This window comes from Bombina bombina, chromosome 2 (assembly GCF_027579735.1).
Source record: "Bombina bombina isolate aBomBom1 chromosome 2, aBomBom1.pri, whole genome shotgun sequence".
In the NCBI taxonomy this organism is placed as follows: Eukaryota; Metazoa; Chordata; class Amphibia; order Anura; family Bombinatoridae; genus Bombina; species Bombina bombina.
Window position 1 is genome coordinate 1,062,533,550 of NC_069500.1, and position 20,366 is coordinate 1,062,553,915.

The 20,366-nt window shown below is 39.7% G+C and overlaps 1 protein-coding gene across 1 annotated transcript in view; it reads left to right on the forward strand.

The window, feature by feature from the left end:
• Nucleotides 1-20,366, forward strand: part of NAA15 (N-alpha-acetyltransferase 15, NatA auxiliary subunit) — a 430,544-nt gene that overhangs the window by 133,321 nt on the left and 276,857 nt on the right. Inside the window, exon 11 of the mRNA XM_053703678.1 lies at nt 18,186-18,355. Coding sequence (XP_053559653.1) covers nt 18,186-18,355 — 170 coding nt within the window. The remainder of the gene's footprint in view (nt 1-18,185; nt 18,356-20,366) is intronic.

A 20,366-nucleotide genomic window follows, 5' to 3' on the forward strand; every position in this document is an offset into this window, starting at 1 on the left:
ATTGCGTCATTCTTGGCGCGGACTTTTTTGGCGCAAAAAAATCTTTTCTGTTTCCGGCGTCATACGTGTCGCCGGAAGTTGCGTCATTTTTTGACGTCTTTTTGCGCCAAAAATGTCGGCGTTCCGGATGTGGCGTCATTTTTGGCGCCAAAAAGCTTTTAGGCGCCAAATAATGTGGGCGTCTTATTTGGCGCTAAAAAATATGGGCGTCGCTTTTGTCTCCACATTATTTCAGTCTCATTTTTTCTTTGCTTCTGGTTGCTAGAAGCTTGTTTATTGGCATTTTTTCCCATTCCTGAAACTGTCATTTAAGGAATTTGATCAATTTTGCTTTATATGTTGTTTTTTCTCTTACATATTGCAAGATGTCTCACGTTGCATCCGAGTCAGAAGATACTTCAGGAAAATCGCTGTCTAGTGCTGGAACTACCAAAGCTAAGTGTATCTGCTGTAAACTTTTGGTAGCTATTCCTCCGGCTGTTGTTTGTATTAATTGTCATGACAAACTTGTTAATGCAGATAATATTTCCTTTAGTAATGTACCATTGCCTGTTGCAGTTCCTTCAACATCTAAGGTGCAGAATGTTCCTGATAACATAAGAGATTTTGTTTCTGAATCCATCAAGAAGGCTATGTCTGTTATTTCTTCTTCTAGTAAACATAAAAAATCTTTTAAAACTTCTCTCTCTACAGATGAATTTTTAAATGAACATCATCATTCTGATTCTGATGACTCTTCTGGTTCAGAGGATTCTGTCTCAGAGATTGATGCTGATAAATCTTCATATTTATTTAAAATGGAATTTATTCGTTCTTTACTTAAAGAAGTACTAATTGCTTTAGAAATAGAGGATTCTGGTCCTCTTGATACTAATTCTAAACGTTTAGATAAGGTCTTTAAATCTCCTGTGGTTATTCCAGAAGTTTTTCCTGTTCCTAATGCTATTTCTGAAGTAATTTCCAGAGAATGGGATAAATTGGGTAATTCATTTACTCCTTCTAAACGTTTTAAGCAATTATATCCTGTGCCGTCTGATAGATTAGAATTTTGGGACAAGATCCCTAAGGTTGATGGGGCTATTTCTACCCTTGCTAAACGTACTACTATTCCTACGTCAGATGGTACTTCGTTTAAGGATCCTTTAGATAGGAAAATTGAATCCTTTCTAAGAAAAGCTTATCTGTGTTCAGGTAATCTTCTTAGACCTGCTATATCATTGGCTGATGTTGCTGCAGCTTCAACTTTTTGGTTGGAAACTTTAGCGCAACAAGTAACAGATCATGATTCTCATAATATTATTCTTCTTCTTCAACATGCTAATAATTTTATCTGTGATGCCATTTTTGATATTATCAGAGTTGATGTCAGGTTTATGTCTCTAGCTATTTTAGCTAGAAGAGCTTTATGGCTTAAAACTTGGAATGCTGATATGGCTTCTAAATCAACTCTACTTTCCATTTCTTTCCAGGGTAACAAATTATTTGGTTCTCAGTTGGATTCTATTATCTCAACTGTTACTGGTGGGAAAGGAACTTTTTTACCACAGGATAGAAAATCTAAGGGTAAAAACAGGGCTAATAATCGTTTTCGTTCCTTTCTTTTCAACAAAGAACAAAAGCCTGATCCTTCATCATCAGGAGCAGTTTCAGTTTGGAAACCATCTCCAGTCTGGAATAAATCCAAGCCTTCTAGAAAGGCAAAGCCAGCTTCTAAGTCCACATGAAGGTGCGGCCCTCATTCCAGCTCAGCTGGTAGGGGGCAGGTTACGTTTTTTCAAAGAAATTTGGATCAATTCTGTTCACAATCTTTGGATTCAGAACATTGTTTCAGAAGGGTACAGAATTGGTTTCAAGATGAGACCTCCTGCAAAGAGATTTTTTCTTTCCCGTGTCCCAGTAAATCCAGTGAAAGCTCAAGCATTTCTGAATTGTGTTTCAGATCTAGAGTTGGCTGGAGTAATTATGCCAGTTCCAGTTCTGGAACAGGGGATGGGGTTTTATTCAAATCTCTTCATTGTACCAAAGAAGGAGAATTCCTTCAGACCAGTTCTGGATCTAAAAATATTGAATCGTTATGTAAGGATACCAACATTCAAAATGGTAACTGTAAGGACTATCTTGCCTTTTGTTCAGCAAGGGCATTATATGTCCACAATAGATTTACAGGATGCATATCTGCATATTCCGATTCATCCAGATCATTATCAGTTCCTGAGATTCTCTTTTCTGGACAAGCATTACCAGTTTGTGGCTCTGCCGTTTGGCCTAGCTACAGCTCCAAGAATTTTTACAAAGGTTCTCGGTGCCCTTCTGTCTGTAATCAGAGAACAGGGTATTGTGGTATTTCCTTATTTGGACGATATCTTGGTACTTGCTCAGTCTTTACATTTAGCAGAATCTCATACGAATCGACTTGTGTTGTTTCTTCAAGATCATGGTTGGAGGATCAATTCACCAAAAAGTTCATTAATTCCTCAGACAAGGGTTACCTTTCTGGGTTTCCAGATAGATTCAGTGTCCATGACTCTGTCTTTAACAGACAAGAGACGTCTAAAATTGATTTCAGCTTGTCGAAACCTTCAGTCACAATCATTCCCTTTGGTAGCCTTATGCATGGAAATTCTAGGTCTTATGACTGCTGCATCGGACGCGATCCCCTTTGCTCGTTTTCACATGCGACCTCTTCAGCTCTGTATGCTGAATCAATGGTGCAAGGATTACACAAAGATATCTCAATTAATATCTTTAAAACCGATTGTACGACACTCTCTAACGTGGTGGACAGATCACCATCGTTTAATTCAGGGGGCTTCTTTTGTGCTTCCGACCTGGACTGTAATTTCAACAGATGCAAGTCTCACAGGTTGGGGAGCTGTGTGGGGATCTCTGACGGCACAAGGAGTTTGGGAATCTCAGGAGGTGAGATTCCCAATCAATATTTTGGAACTCCGTGCAATTTTCAGAGCTCTTCAGTCTTGGCCTCTTCTAAAGAGAGAATCGTTCATTTGTTTTCAGACAGACAATGTCACAACTGTGGCATACATCAATCATCAAGGAGGGACTCGCAGTCCTCTGGCTATGAAAGAAGTATCTTGAGTTTTGGTTTGGGCGGAATCCAGCTCCTGTCTAATCTCTGCGGTTCATATCCCAGGTATAGACAACTGGGAAGCGGATTATCTCAGTCGCCAAACGTTGCATCCGGGCGAATGGTCTCTTCACCCAGAGGTATTTCTTCAGATTGTTCAAATGTGGGAGCTTCCAGAGATAGATCTGATGGCGTCTCATCTAAACAAGAAACTTCCCAGGTATCTGTCCAGATCCCGGGATCCTCAGGCGGAAGCAGTGGATGCATTATCACTTCCTTGGAAGTATCATCCTGCCTATATCTTTCCGCCTCTAGTTCTTCTTCCAAGAGTAATCTCCAAGATTCTGAAGGAATGCTCGTTTGTTCTGCTGGTAGCTCCGGCATGGCCTCACAGGTTTTGGTATGCGGATCTTGTCCGGATGGCCTCTTGCCATCCGTGGACTCTTCCGTTAAGACCAGACCTTCTGTCGCAAGGTCCTTTTTTCCATCAGGATCTCAAATCCTTAAATTTAAAGGTATGGAGATTGAACGCTTGATTCTTGGTCAAAGAGGTTTCTCTGACTCTGTGATTAATACTATGTTACAGGCTCGTAAATCTGTATCCAGAGAGATATATTATAGAGTCTGGAAGACTTATATTTCTTGGTGTCTTTTTCATAATTTTTCTTGGCATTCTTTTAGAATTCTGAGAATTTTACAGTTTCTTCAGGATGGTTTAGATAAAGGTTTATCCGCAAGTTCTTTGAAAGGACAAATCTCTGCTCTTTCTGTTCTTTTTCACAGAAAGATTGCTAATCTTCCTGATATTCATTGTTTTGTACAAGCTTTGGTTCGTATAAAACCTGTCATTAAGTCAATTTCTCCTCCTTGGAGTTTGAATTTGGTTCTGGGGGCTCTTCAAGCTCCTCCGTTTGAACCTATGCATTCTTTGGACATTAAATTACTTTCTTGGAAAGTTTTGTTCCTTTTGGCGATCTCTTCTGCCAGAAGAGTCTCTGAACTATCTGCTCTTTCTTGTGAGTCTCCTTTTCTGATTTTTTCATCAGGATAAGGCGGTGTTGCGAACTTCTTTTGAATTTTTACCTAAAGTTGTGAATTCCAACAACATTAGTAGAGAAATTGTGGTTCCTTCATTATGTCCTAATCCTAAGAATTCTAAGGAGAAATCGTTGCATTCTTTGGATGTTGTTAGAGCTTTAAAATATTATGTTGAAGCTACTAAGTCTTTCCGAAAGACTTCTAGTTTATTTGTTATCTTTTCCGGTTCTAGAAAAGGCCAGAAAGCTTCTGCCATTTCTTTGGCATCTTGGTTGAAATCTTTAATTCATCTTGCCTATGTTGAGTCGGGTAAAACTCCGCCTCAAAGGATTACAGCTCATTCTACTAGGTCAGTTTCTACTTCCTGGGCGTTTAGGAATGAGGCTTCGGTTGATCAGATTTGCAAAGCAGCAACTTTGTCCTCTTTGCATACTTTTACTAAATTCTACCATTTTGATGTGTTTTCTTCTTCTGAAGCAGTTTTTGGTAGAAAAGTACTTCAGGCAGCGGTTTCAGTTTGAATCTTCTGCTTATGTTTTTTCATTAAACTTTATTTTGGGTGTGGATTATTTTCAGCAGGAATTGGCTGTCTTTATTTTATCCCTCCCTCTCTAGTGACTCTTGCGTGGAAAGATCCACATCTTGGGTAATCATTATCCCATACGTCACTAGCTCATGGACTCTTGCTAATTACATGAAAGAAAACATAATTTATGTAAGAACTTACCTGATAAATTCATTTCTTTCATATTAGCAAGAGTCCATGAGGCCCGCCCTTTTTTGTGGTGGTTATGATTTTTTTGTATAAAGCACAATTATTCCAATTCCTTATTTTATATGCTTTTGCACTTTTTTCTTATCACCCCACTTCTTGGCTATTCGTTAAACTGAATTGTGGGTGTGGTGAGGGGTGTATTTATAGGCATTTTGAGGTTTGGGAAACTTTGCCCCTCCTGGTAGGAATGTATATCCCATACGTCACTAGCTCATGGACTATTGCTAATATGAAAGAAATGAATTTATCAGGTAAGTTCTTACATAAATTATGTTTTTGTCAGATGCTCCACCACCCTGATTGACAAACTTATAAATGACACGCATCCTGAAACTACAAATGTGGATCTGCCCCCGCTAAATCTGCAAAGACCCAATATAGAGAAGTTCAATTTTAGACCTGTACCAATCCATGTAATTAAGAAACACCTTAATAATCTAAAAATGAAAAACCAGTCTGGACCTGATCAAATCCCAGCAATGCTGTTGAAGCTCAGTGCGCCGGCAATTGCTAAAGCTGTCACAACCCTAATTAACGAATCCTTGGTGTCTGGTTACATACCCAAACTTTGGAAGACTGCAAGAGTAGTGCCTATCCATAAAAGTGGTGAGTTAACCTTGGTTACTAACTATCGCCCAATATCATTGCTCCCAGTATTGTCAAAAATCTTAGAAAAATGCGTCCATATGCAACTATGTGAGTATTACCAACAATCTAACTATCTGACCCCTGTTCAATAAGATTTTCGCCCGAATCACTCCACTACAACTGCCCTCCTAAAAGTTTGCAACAACATCCAAACTGGCATGGAATAAGGAGACCTAACTGGAGGATTTTTCCTTGATTTTGCAAAGGCCTTTGACACAGTAGACCACAACATACTACTGCTCAAACTAAAAAACTCAGGTATTGGTGATCGTCCGCTAACCTGGTTTCGATCATATGTATCGGATCGATCACAGTATGTCTCCATTTCTGACAGCGACTCCCTCCCTCTCCCAGTCATGTGTGGTGTTCCCCAAGGTTCCATTCTCGGCCCCCTACTTTTTACATTATTTATAAATGATCTGCCAAATGTCTGCAAATCCTCAACTGTACACATGTACGCAGAAGACACGGTAATCTATGCAAACAAATCCGATCTGCCGCAGCTTGAGGCAGTGCTCCAAGACCAGTTCACAGAGGTAGAAAAGTGGATCTCAAAAAAACAAACTCTTCCTAAACACTGACAAAACTGTCACAATGATCTTTGGAACGGGACCTAAATTACACAAACTACAAAATTTCCATCTACGCATCGAAACAAAATCAAATTACACACTGACCGTAGTCAACTCTTTCAAATATTTGGGTATGTTGTTAGACCCCCATCTATCTTTTGGCCTCCACATAGAAATAACTGCATCTAAACTCTATCCAAAACTAGGTGCCCTGTACAGAAACAAATTTTGCCTCAGCCCTACAGTAAAGGAAAAGATTGTACAGCAAATGCTGAAGCCAATCATGGATTATGCGGATGTAGTATATGCACCTGCACCGCAAACTCGCCTTAATATACTTAATACACTGTATAACTCGTTCTGCCGCTTTGTGCTACAATGTAACTACAGGACCCACCATTGTGACATGCTAAAAGAATTAAACTGTCTGTCGCTGGAATCCAGACGCACCCTCCATCTTTCCAGCCTTGTGTTAAAGAGCTTTTCTGGGAAGCTCCCACCCTACCTGAGCAGAATGCTCTCCCCGGCTGTTCCCACCTCCCATAACCTCCGATCCAGTACCAGCACATTATTTAGTCTGCCTCCATACAAAAATAAAGCAGCTCAATCGTCCTTTTCCTACATAGCACCGCAATTATGGAACGACCTCCTGCACACTTTAAAACCTTCCCCAAGCCTAAAATCCTTTGAGATCCCTCTCTGCATATCTCAATACAGAATGCACCTGTCATGGTTGATTATATATTTCCTACCTGTTCTATGTTAAATTGTGCATATGTTATGTATTAATATTGTTTTTGTATTTTATTGTACCCTATTGTATCAATGCAATGTTTTGTGGACCCAGGACATACTTGAAAACAAGAGAAATCTCAATGTATCCTTCCTGGTAAAATATTTTATAAATAAATATTACTGATGCTTCCCTACAGGTTATCAAGCTGGGAGCTAAAATTTCTGGGTTTGCCGTACTGGCCCGCAGAGCCTTATGGTTAAAATCCTGGTCTGCGGATGTATTGTCTAAGTCTAAGCTTTTGGTGATTCCTTACAAGGGTAACACCTTGTTTGGGCCAGGATTGGCGGAGATTATTTCCGACATTACAGGGGGAAAAGGGCCATTTCCTCCCTCAGGATAAGAGGAATAAGCTGAAGGGACGTCAGAGTAATTTATCGTTCCTTTCGAAACTTGAAGGGTAAGCATTCCTCTCCCTCTACCAAGCTGGAACAGTCCAAGCCTTCCTGGAGGTCCAACCAGTCTTGGAACAATGGAAAGCAATCTAAGAAGCCTGCTACTGACTCAGTCAGCATGAAGGGTCTGCCCCTGATCCGGGACCGGATCTTGTGCGGGGGGGGGGGGGCAGACTTTTTCCTTCTTTGCTCAGGCGTGGGTTCGGGATGTTCAGGATCCCTGGGCAGTGGACATCGTGTCCCAGGGATACAAGTTAAGAGTTCAAGAACACTTAACTTGTAGACCAGATAAAAAGAGGCGTTCTTACACTGTGTTTGAGACTTTTCCGCTCTGGGAGTGATAGTTCCTGTTACAATGCAGGAACAGGGTCTGGGTTTTTACTCCAATCTGTTCGTGGTGCCCAAAATAGTGGAAACTTTCAGACCAATCCTAGATCTCAAAAGTCTTAACAAGTTCCTCAGAGTACCGTCCTTCAAGATGGAGACTATCGGGTCCATTCTTCCCTTGGTTCAAGAGGGTCAATTCATGGCGAGTTCCTTGAAGGGTTAAATATCTGCCTTGTCTATTTTTTTACATAAACGTTTGGCGGATATACCGGACGTGCAATCCTTTTATCAGACCTTAGTCAGAATCAGGCCTGTGTTCAAACCTGTTACTCCTCCCTGGAGTCTTAACCTTGTTCTTAAAGTTCTTCAACAGGCTCCGTTTGAGCCTATGCATTCCCTAGATATTAAGTTATCTTGGAAAGTTTTGTTTCTTGTTGCAATTTCTTCTGCCCGCAGAGTCTCAGAACTCTCAGCGTTGCAGTATGAATCTCCTTATCTTATTTTTCATTCTGATAAGGTAGTTCTGCGTACTAAATTTAGGAAAAACTAACAAACACTGTGAAGCGCCAAAAGGCTAGTTATAATGGCTTAAAATTTAAAATGTGAAAAATATATAAATGTATATGAGTAATCTCTAATATATATATTTTAGGTATTTCGTTATAAGAAATGACTATGAAGATTAGCAAAGCATATAGACCAACTGCGGTATAGGGTGCAAAATGCAAAAGAATATGATACACAAAGATTAGGCAATATAAGCGAACATGTTGAACTAATAAGCAACAGATATTTAAACTAACATATTGTTTATTTATAACAAATGTAAAAACATAAATTCATGCATGAATAAAAAAATCACTCTATGTGTGCTTATATATCTAGATATAATAATTTTTTTACACAGATTTGTCCAATCCCTACTGTCTCCCTTGTGGGGAAATGTGACAACTTCTTAAAAACGGTGCTTAATCTAAAAGCTTGTTTGAAAAGCTTAAAAAACAAGAAACAGTCCCAAAAGACTCCTTATGACTTTTATTTGGACATATGCTGTCTTTGTAATCCTTTATAAGGCCATTATATAGGTTAATTCTTTTATTACTGAAGTTTCCTTACAAGTCATTAAACTAGGAGCAAAAATTTCTGGTTTTGCGATTCTAGCCCGCAGAGCTTTATGGTTAAAGCACTGCTCTGTGGATGTTTCATCTAAGTCTAAGCTATTAGCTATTCGGCTTGGCTGAAATTATTTTCACGCCTTAGTCAGGATTAGGCCTGTGTTTAAACCTGTTACTCCTCCCTGGAGTCTTAACCTTGTTCTTAGGGTTTTACAGCAGGCTCCGTTTGAGCCTATGCATTCCTTAATTATTAAGATGTTATCTTGGAAGGTTTTGTTTCTTGTTGCTATTTCTTCTGCTAGGAGAGTTTCCGAACTCTCGGCTCTGCAGTTTGACTCACCTTATCTTATTTTTCATTCTGATAAAGTGGTTCTACGTACTAAGCTAGGTTTCCTTCCTAAGGTTGTTTCTAACAGGAATATTAATCAGGAGATTGTGGTTCCTTCTTTGTGTCCTAATCCTTCTTCTAAGGAGCGGTTATTGCACAACCTAGATGTTGTGCGTGATTTGAAGTTCTATCTTCAGGTGACTATGGACTTTCGTCAGTTTTCTGCTTGCTTTGTTTGTTTGTTTTTCTGGAAAGCGTAAGTGTCAGAAAGCTACGGCTACTTCTCTTTTTGGCTCAAGAGTATTATTTGTTTGGCCTATGAGACTGCTGGACAGCAGCCTCCTGAGAGAATTTTTGCTCATACCACGAGGGCTGTTAATTCTTCCTGGGCATTCAAAAATTAAGCTTCTATGGAACAGATTTGCAAGGCTGCAACTTGGTCTTCTCTGCATACTTTTTCAAAATTTTATAAATTTGATACTTTTGCCTCGGTTGAGGCTTCTTTTGGGAGAAGGGTTCTTCAAGCGTTGAAGAAAACATAATTTATGCTTACCTGATAAATTTATTTTATTCTGGATATGGTGGGTCCACAGCCCACCCTTTATTTAAGTCAGTTATTTTTACTTAAACCTCAGGCACCTCTGCACCTTTGTGCTATCTTTTTTTCCATTTCTCTTACTTACTGGGTAAGGGAAGTGACATGTATTGCAGCTTTGCTGTGGTGCTCTTTGCCGCCTCCTGATGGCCAGGAGTGATATTCCCACTAGTAATTGATGATTCAGTGGACTCACCATATCCGTAAATAAATAAATTTATCAGGTAAGCATAAATTATGTTTTTCTTCTGTTATGTGTGATCAGTCCACGGGTCATCATTACTTCTGGGATATAACTCCTCCCCAACAGGAAATGCAAGAGGATTCACCCAGCAGAGCTGCATATAGCTCCTCCCCTCTACGTCAGTCCCAGTCATTCTCTTGCACCCAACGACTAGATAGGATGTGTGAGAGGACTATGGTGATTATACTTAGTTTTTATGACTTCAATCAAAAGTTTGTTATTTTAAAATAGCACCGGAGCGTGTTATTACTTCTCTGGCAGAGTTTGAGGAAGAATCTGACAGAGATTTTTTACTATGATTTTAACCGGAGTCGTTAAGATCATATTGCTGTTCTCGACCATCTGAGGGAGGTAAAGGCTTCAGATCAGGGGACAGCGGGCAGATGAATCTGCATTGAGGTATGTGGCAGTTTTTATTTTCTGAATGGAATTGATGAGAAAAGCCTGCCATACCGTTAAAATGACATGTATGTATACACTTCAGTATTCTGGGGATGGTATTTCACCGGAACTACTGTGTTAAGGTCACTAATCCTTTTAATAACTATTCTCATGTTAAACGTTTTTGCTGGAATGTAGAATCGTTTACATTGCTGAAGTACTGTGTGAATAAATGTTTGGGCATTATTTTCCACTTGGCAGTTTTTTGCTTTAATTGTGACAGTTTCGTTTCTCTTCACTGCTGTGTGGGAGAGGGAGGGGCCGTTTTTGGCGCTCTTTGCTACGCATCAAAAAATTCCAGTCAGCTACTTTTATATGTCCTGCATGATCCGGTTCATCTCTGACAGATCTCAGGGGTCTTCAAACTTCTTTGAAGGGAGGTAAATTCTCTCAGCAGAGCTGTGAGAATTCTTATAGTGACTGTGTATAAAAAACGTTGTTTTGTTTTTCTTATGTACAAATTTAATTAGTGTTGTTTTTTACTAATGGGAACAAACCTTTGCTAAAAGTTGTGTTGTTTTAAAATTTGATGCAATAACTGTTTTTCAGTTCATTATTTCAACTGTCATTTAATCGTTAGTACCTCTTTGAGGCACAGTACGTTTTTTGCTAAAAAAGATTATAACCAAGTTGTAAGTTTTTTGCTAGTGTGTTAAACATGTCTGACTCAGAGGAAGATATCTGTGTCATTTGTTCCAATGCCAAGGTGGAGCCCAATAGAAATTTATGTACTAACTGTATTGATGCTACTTTAAATAAAAGTCAATCTGTACAATGTGAACAAATTTCACCAAACAGCGAGGGGAGAGTTATGCCGACTAACTCGCCTCACGCGACAGTACCTGCATCTCCCGCCCGGGAGGTGCGTGATATTTTGGCGCCTAGTACATCTGGGCGGCCATTACAGATAACATTACAAGATATGGCTACTGTTATGACTGAAGTTTTGTCTAAATTACCTGAACTAAGAGGCAAGCGTGATCACTCTGGGGTGAGAACAGAGTGCGCTGACAATGCTAGGGCCATGTCTGATACTGCGTCACAGCTCGCAGAGCATGAGGACGGAGAGCTTCATTCTGTGGGTGACGGTTCTGATCCAAACAGATTGGACTCAGATATTTCAAATTTTAAATTTAAATTGGAGAACCTCCGTGTACTACTAGGGGAGGTCTTAGCAGCTCTCAACGATTGTAACACTGTTGCAATACCAGAGAAACTGTGTAGGTTGGATAAATACTTTGCGGTACCGGCGAGTACTGACGTTTTTCCTATACCTAAGAGACTAACTGAAATTGTTACTAAGGAGTGGGATAGACCCGGTGTGCCGTTCTCACCCCCTCCAATATTTAGAAAGATGTTTCCAATAGACGCCACCACTCGGGACTTATGGCAAACGGTCCCCAAGGTGGAGGGAGCAGTTTCTACTTTAGCTAAGCGTACCACTATCCCGGTGGAGGATAGCTGTGCTTTCTCAGATCCAATGGATAAAAAATTAGAGGGTTACCTTAAGAAAATGTTTGTTCAACAAGGTTTTATATTACAACCCCTTGCATGTATCGCGCCGATTACGGCTGCGGCAGCATTTTGGATTGAGTCGCTTGAAGAGAACCTTAGTTCCTCTACGCTAGACGACATTACGGACAGGCTTAGAGTCCTTAAACTAGCTAATTCTTTCATTTCGGAGGCCGTAGTACATTTAACCAAACTTACGGCTAAGAACTCAGGATTCGCCATACAGGCACGCAGGGCACTGTGGCTAAAATCCTGGTCAGCTGATGTTACTTCTAAGTCCAAATTACTTAATATACCTTTCAAGGGGCAGTCCTTATTCGGGCCCGGTTTGAAAGAAATTATCGCTGACATTACGGGAGGTAAGGGCCACGCCCTACCTCAAGACAAGGCCAAAGCTAAGGCTAGACAGTCTAATTTTCGTCCCTTTCGGAATTTCAAAACAGGAGCAGCATCAACCTCCACTGCACCAAAACAGGAAGGAGCTGTTGCTCGTTACAGGCAAGGCTGGAAGCCTAACCAGTCCTGGAACAAAAGCAAGCAGGCCAGGAAACCTGCTGCTGCCCCAAAGACAGCATGAACCGAGAGCCCCCGATCCGGGACCGGATCTAGTAGGGGGCAGACTCTCTCTCTTCGCCCAGGCCTGGGCAAGAGATGTTCAGGATCCCTGGGCACTAGAGATCATATCTCAGGGATACCTTCTAGACTTCAAATTATCTCCCCCAAGAGGGAGATTTCATCTGTCAAGGTTGTCAACAAACCAGATAAAGAAAGAAGCGTTTCTACGCTGCGTACAAGATCTGTTAACAATGGGAGTGATCCATCCGGTTCCGTGGTCGGAACAAGGACAAGGGTTCTACTCAAACCTGTTTGTGGTTCCCAAAAAAGAGGGAACTTTCAGGCCAATCTTAGATTTAAAGACTCTAAACAAATTCCTAAGAGTTCCATCGTTCAAAATGGAAACTATTCGGACAATTTTACCCATGATCCAAGAGGGTCAGTACATGACCACAGTGGATTTAAAGGATGCTTACCTTCACATACCGATCCACAAAGATCATCACCGGTATCTAAGGTTTGCCTTCTTAGACAGGCACTACCAGTTTGTAGCTCTTCCATTCGGATTGGCTACGGCTCCAAGAATCTTCACAAAGGTTCTGGGTGCCCTTCTAGCGGTACTAAGACCGCGAGGGATTTCGGTAGCTCCGTACCTAGACGACATTCTAATACAAGCTTCAAGCTTTCAAACTGCCAAGTCTCATACAGAGTTAGTTCTGGCATTTCTAAGGTCGCATGGATGGAAAGTGAACGAAAAGAAGAGTTCTCTCTTTCCTCTCACAAGAGTTCCATTCTTGGGGACTCTTATAGATTCTGTAGAAATGAAGATTTACCTGACAGAAGACAGGTTAACAAAACTTCAAAATGCATGCCGCGTCCTTCATTCCATTCAACACCCGTCAGTAGCTCAATGCATGGAGGTGATCGGCTTAATGGTAGCGGCAATGGACATAGTACCTTTTGCACGCCTACACCTCAGACCGCTGCAACTATGCATGCTAAGTCAGTGGAATGGGGATTACTCAGATTTGTCCCCTACTCTGAATCTGAATCAAGAGACCAGAAATTCTCTTCTATGGTGGCTTCATCGGCCACACCTGTCCAGGGGAATGCCATTCAGCAGGCCAGACTGGACAATTGTAACAACAGACGCCAGCCTACTAGGTTGGGGCGCTGTCTGGAATTCTCTGAAGGCTCAGGGACTATGGAATCAGGAGGAGAGTCTCCTTCCAATAAACATTCTGGAATTGAGAGCAGTTCTCAATGCCCTTCTGGCTTGGCCCCAGTTAATAACTCGGGGGTTCATCAGGTTTCAGTCGGACAACATCACGACTGTAGCTTACATCAACCATCAGGGAGGGACAAGAAGCTCCCTAGCAATGATGGAAGTATCAAAGATAATTCGCTGGGCAGAGTCTCACTCTTGCCACCTGTCAGCAATCCACATCCCGGGAGTGGAGAACTGGGAGGCGGATTTCTTGAGTCGCCAGACTCTTCATCCGGGGGAGTGGGAACTTCATCCGGAGGTCTTTGCCCAAATACTTCGACGTTGGGGCAAACCAGAGATAGATCTCATGGCGTCTCGCCAGAACGCCAAACTTCCTCGCTACGGGTCCAGATCCAGGGATCCGGGAGCAGTTCTGATAGATGCTTTGACAGCACCTTGGAACTTCAGGATGGCTTATGTGTTTCCACCCTTCCCGCTGCTTCCTCGATTGATTGCCAAAATCAAACAGGAGAGAGCATCAGTAATTCTAATAGCACCTGCTTGGCCACGCAGGACTTGGTATGCAGATCTAGTGGACATGTCATCCTGTCCGCCTTGGTCTCTACCTCTGAGACAGGACCTTCTGATACAGGGTCCATTCAAACATCAAAATCTAACTTCTCTGAAGCTGACTGCTTGGAAATTGAACGCTTGATTTTATCAAAACGTGGTTTTTCTGAGTCGGTTATTGATACCCTGATTCAGGCTAGGAAGCCTGTTACCAGAAGGATTTACCATAAAATATGGCGGAAATACCTATACTGGTGCGAATCCAAAGGTTACTCCTGGAGTAAGGTTAGGATCGCTAGGATATTGTCTTTTCTACAAGAAGGTTTAGAAAAGGGTTTATCAGCTAGTTCATTAAAGGGACAGATTTCAGCTCTGTCCATCTTGTTACACAGACGTCTGTCAGAAAATCCAGACGTCCAGTCCTTTTGTCAGGCTTTAGCTAGGATCAAGCCTGTGTTTAAAGCTGTTGCTCCACCATGGAGTTTAAACTTAGTTCTTAACGTTTTACAGGGTGTTCCGTTTGAACCCCTTCATTCCATTGATATAAAAATGTTATCTTGGAAAGTTCTGTTTTTAATGGCTATTTCCTCGGCTCGAAGAGTCTCTGAGTTATCAGCCTTACATTGTGATTCCCCTTATCTGATTTTTCACTCAGACAAGGTAGTTCTGCGTACTAAACCTGGGTTCTTACCTAAGGTAGTCACTAACAGGAACATCAATCAAGAGATTGTTGTCCCATCCTTGTGTCCAAATCCTTCTTCAAAGAAGGAACGTCTTTTACACAATCTGGATGTAGTTCGTGCCCTCAAGTTCTACTTGCAGGCAACTAAAGATTTTCGCCAAACTTCTTCCTTGTTTGTCGTTTACTCTGGACAGAGGAGAGGTCAAAAAGCTTCTGCTACCTCTCTCTCTTTTTGGCTTCGTAGCATAATACGTTTAGCCTATGAGACTGCTGGACAGCAGCCTCCTGAAAGAATTACAGCTCACTCCACTAGAGCTGTGGCTTCCACTTGGGCCTTTAAGAATGAGGCCTCTGTTGAACAGATTTGCAAGGCTGCAACTTGGTCTTCGCTTCATACTTTTTCCAAATTTTACAAATTTGACACTTTTGCTTCTTCGGAGGCTATTTTTGGGAGAAAGGTTCTTCAGGCAGTGGTTCCTTCTGTATAATGAGCCTGCCTATCCCTCCCGTCATCCGTGTACTTTTGCTTTGGTATTGGTATCCCAGAAGTAATGATGACCCGTGGACTGATCACACATAACAGAAGAAAACATAATTTATGCTTACCTGATAAATTCCTTTCTTCTGTTGTGTGATCAGTCCACGGCCCGCCCTGTTTTAAGGCAGGTAAATATCTTTTAAATTATACTCCAGTCACCACTTCACCCTTGGTTACTCCTTTCTCGTTGATTCTTGGTCGAATGACTGGGACTGACGTAGAGGGGAGGAGCTATATGCAGCTCTGCTGGGTGAATCCTCTTGCATTTCCTGTTGGGGAGGAGTTATATCCCAGAAGTAATGATGACCCGTGGACTGATCACACAACAGAAGAAAGGAATTTATCAGGTAAGCATAAATTATGTTTTTATACAGGTCAAGTAGAAAGGAAACCTTCTTACAAGGGACAGTAAAAATTCAGAGAGAGCAGCAGTTTTAAGACCCTTTTCAATTTACTTCCATTATCACATTTTGCAGTCTTATATTCACACTTTTTGGGGAACAAGATCCTTCTGAGCATGTGCACAAGCTCACAGGGTATACGTATACTCGTCTGTGATTGGCTGATGTCTGTCACATGATACAGGGGGCCAGAAAATAGGAGAAAAAATAAATGTCAGAAGAAAAATCTGCTTATTTGAAATTCAGAGTAGGTGTTATTGCATTGCCTTTTTATTATGCACTTGTTAATGATGCAATTCTGCTGCCTTGAGTGGTCCTTTAATCACTTGAATGAGATGCAGCATATCTGAAAAAAGTTGACAATATAATAAATCACATTTACATCTCTTAAAAAACAACCTGCTCTTTTGAAGTTGAGATTTTATTTGAATGACCATTAAATAAAATTGAATTGCCTTATTTCTAAATACATAAAACAAGACAATGCAATAACACTGAATTTTAAATGAGTTGTAGTTATTTTTCTGTCAACATTCAGTTAATGTTTTTACCCTCCCCCTGTATCAAGTGACAGCCATCAGATAATCACAAAGTGCATATGTATATATACTTTACACTCTCTTGCACATGCTCAGTAGGAGCTAGTGCCTCAGAAAGTGTGAATATAAAAAGATTGTGCACAGTTTGGTAATACAGGTACAAATCCCCAAATCCAGAATTCCATAATCCAAATTTATTATGAAATCCAAACTTTTTAATTATTATATTTTTAAAAATAAAATATAAAAAATTACTTTTTCACTGCCTGTAAGTCACAATTGTCTTTACCTGTGTCTTTTGGTTTGGTTTTTGTGTTGTACAATGCAAATAATCTAAATTTATTTAATACAACAAATAGTACCTATCTGATTACAGTACTGCACTTTCTCAGGGTACTGTGTATACCAAAGTATTAAAAATGATATCAAACCAGGTTACATGTATAAACACAAGTATAAATATTGCCTAAATAACATAAGATAGTTGTTTACAATTGGTTCCACCCCCTCTCTTACTGTCCTATTGTACCGATGCAAATATTCCAAAATCCAAACCTTTTCCGGTATATCTAATTGTATTTACTGAGTGATACAGTGAGTGTGCAGTTTGAGTCTGGGTAGTTCTCTTTGCAACCTGATGCTTTTGAGCTTGCAAGATCCTTTAATTTTGCTTATAGTAAATAGTCACCTAAGAAGCACAGGGAAAGTCAGGCTGGTTGCACTGAGGGGTTGTTGGCAAATGTCATAGAAAATGGAGGATTTTTAAGGTCCCTGCGCTTCCACTCTCTCACTGTATAACTGTCCTGTAAAGGAAAGGAAACTGTCCACCTGAGTCTCAACTTCCAGCCCCTCATATATTATAAAAACTAGCAGTCATATCCCCTCACTAACAGACTCTGGTGCTGAACAAGCAACGGCACATTTGAAAATCAAAGTCTGTGAGTAGACACAATAGAGACTCAATCTTGACAACTAGCTTACTCTCTAAGGGTAAACCAACTGGGCTATGCTTTACACACATTACATTTAAGATGGCTACAGTCTGGAAGAAGCTAAGAGCTCAGGATAATTGATGTTTGCTTACAGTGGCACTTTTAAAAGTACAAATTAATCAGCAGTAGCGTTTTAAAGCTGAAATTGGCACCCTTTGCACTGATTAGTTAACATGTATGAAAGAGAAAAAAAATATATAAATTGTCAAGAACATGTCACTTTCAACAGTATTATTGGAACTTCCTTTTGCCTCAGCAACATGTCATCCCTAAAATCGCAATCAAAATTTATGATGCAAGGTAAAACTTTCACACTGGAAAAGTACAACTGAGAGTAAATACAGTGATCTTGATTACAGGCCTTCCAAATTGCGTGGCAGTTTCCTGAATGTGAAAGACTATTGACTTGAGAGACTGTTAGGATTTAGATATTTTCCTGCTTTATGATGATTGGTGATTTATCCTATAAAGGTAATGAGGCAATCGGACTACTGCGCTGAGAATGCTATATTTACATCTCAGTCATGAGACCCATACAGGCCAAAGCCAGCAATGTTGCAAGCACTGAGGTCATCTATGTCCAAGAAGCACTAATTCTCTTAATCCTATGCTAGTATGCTCTTTTGAAAGGAGTCAAGTTTCAATAAAGGATAGAATGAAAACAAAGTCCATTTTAACAATAAAAGTAGGCTGGAATTTTATTTCTATTGTACACTCTATCCGAATCATGAAAGTTTAATTTGTGTGCATGTGACATTCTTCTTGCTCTTTGTGTAAGAATTGTGAAAAGAAATACAACTGGTTTTATATTGTGTCCTTGTTTTCCTGTACAGATGATGGGAAGGAAGAGCCACCAACAACGTTGCTGTGGGTTCAGTACTACTTGGCCCAGCACTATGATAAGATCGGTCAACCAATTATTGCACTTGAATATATTAATGAAGCAATTGATAGCACGCCAACTTTGATTGAACTTTTCCTTGTGAAAGCAAAAATTTATAAGGTATTGTTTTAACATAATTTGCAAGTTGCCTATTATATGCGATTCACAGCTTTATTCGTCCCTCAGACGGGTATTTGTTTGATCAAGGTTTTTGTTTCTGCATAATCTGACACTTCCGCTGTTCATTCATCATCATCATTATTATTATTGCATAGTATTTACATATTATATTTATGTACGCGGAGAGGAAAAGTCCTGTAAATGTTTTCCCAGTGTTAGTGGCTTTATCTTCTGATTTACCAATTTTACACTTATAATATTAACTTGGTAACCCATGATTTAATTGTAAAACATGTAATATTCTTCTATAGTACAACCTTGGTAGCTTCATACTACTAGTATCAGAAGGCTCTCCATTGCCCTCTAGTGGAGTCTAATTGTTGTGTTTATAATGTGTAGTTCAGGAAGCTGTAAAACTTTTTATTTAAAAAGAAAAAAAAAACCTACATAAAATTTAAGGCATCTGACGTAGAAAAGAGTGACATTAAATGTCTTCATGTTCACCAATAAGGCGGATCTGGTTTGGTTTTGATTTTTTGTTTTTCTTCGATTTCTCATGGTTGAGCAGTTTTTTTGTTTGGTTTTGTTTTTAATGGGATCTGATATTTATACTGCAGAAAATTCTATGTATGACCCATGTAAACTTTTGTGTACCAAAACTTTGTTGGCCATGTCTGGCATTCCCCTGCATGATATATATGAAGTTTTAACTTTTAGTCTAATATTATGGATAAGTTTTTTATTCCCCTGCATGTTACATATAAAGTTTTAACTTTTAGTCTAATATGGATGCGTCTTGTATTCCCCCTGCATGATACATGTGAAGTTTTAACTTTTAGTCTAATATATGGATGCGTCTTGTATTAATCTGCATGATACATGTGCAGTTTTAATTTTTAGTCTAATATGGATACATCTTGTATTCCTCTGCATGATACATGTGAGGTTTTAACTTAGTGTAATATGGATACGTCTTTTATTCCATTGCATGATACATGTGATGTTTTAACTTTTAGTCTAATATGGATACGTCTTTTATTCCATTGCATGATGCATGTGATGTTTTAACTTAGTCTAATATGGATACGTCTTGTATTCCCCTGCATGATACATGTGATGTTTTAACTTTTAGTCTAATATGGATACGTTTTTTATACCTCTGCATGATGCATGTGATGTTTTAACTTAGTCTAATATGGATACGTCTTGTATTCCCCTGCATGATACATGTGATGTTTTAACTTTTAGTCTAATATGGATACGTTTTTTATACCTCTGCATGATGCATGTGATGTTTTAACTTAGTCTAATATGGATACGTCTTGTATTCCCCTGCATGATACATGTGATGTTTTAACTTAGTCTAATATGGATATGTCTTGTATTCCCCTGCATGATACATGTGATGTTTTAACTTAGTCTAATATGGATATGTCTTGTATTCCCCTGCATGATACATGTGACGTTTTAACTTTTAGTCTAATATGGATACGTCTTTTATTCCTCTGCATGATGCATGTGATGTTTTAACTTAGTCTAATATGGATATGTCTTGTATTCCCCTGCATGATTCGTGTGAAGTTTTAACTTTGTCTAATATGGATACGTCTTGTATTCCCCTGCATGATACATGTGACGTTTTAACTTTTAGTCTAATATGGATACGTCTTTTATTCCTCTGCATGATGCATGTGATGTTTTAACTTAGTCTAATATGGATATGTCTTGTATTCCCCTGCATGATGCATGTGATGTTTTAACTTAGTCTAATATGGATACGTCTTGTATTCCCCTGCATGATTCGTGTGAAGTTTTAACTTTGTCTAATATGGATACGTCTTGTATTCCCCTGCATGATACATGTGATGTTTTAACTTAGTCTAATATGGATATGTCTTGTATTCCCCTGCATGATTCGTGTGAAGTTTTAACTTTGTCTAATATGGATACGTCTTGTATTCCCCTGCATGATACATGTGAGGGTTTAACTTTAAGTCCAATATAGAGTCCT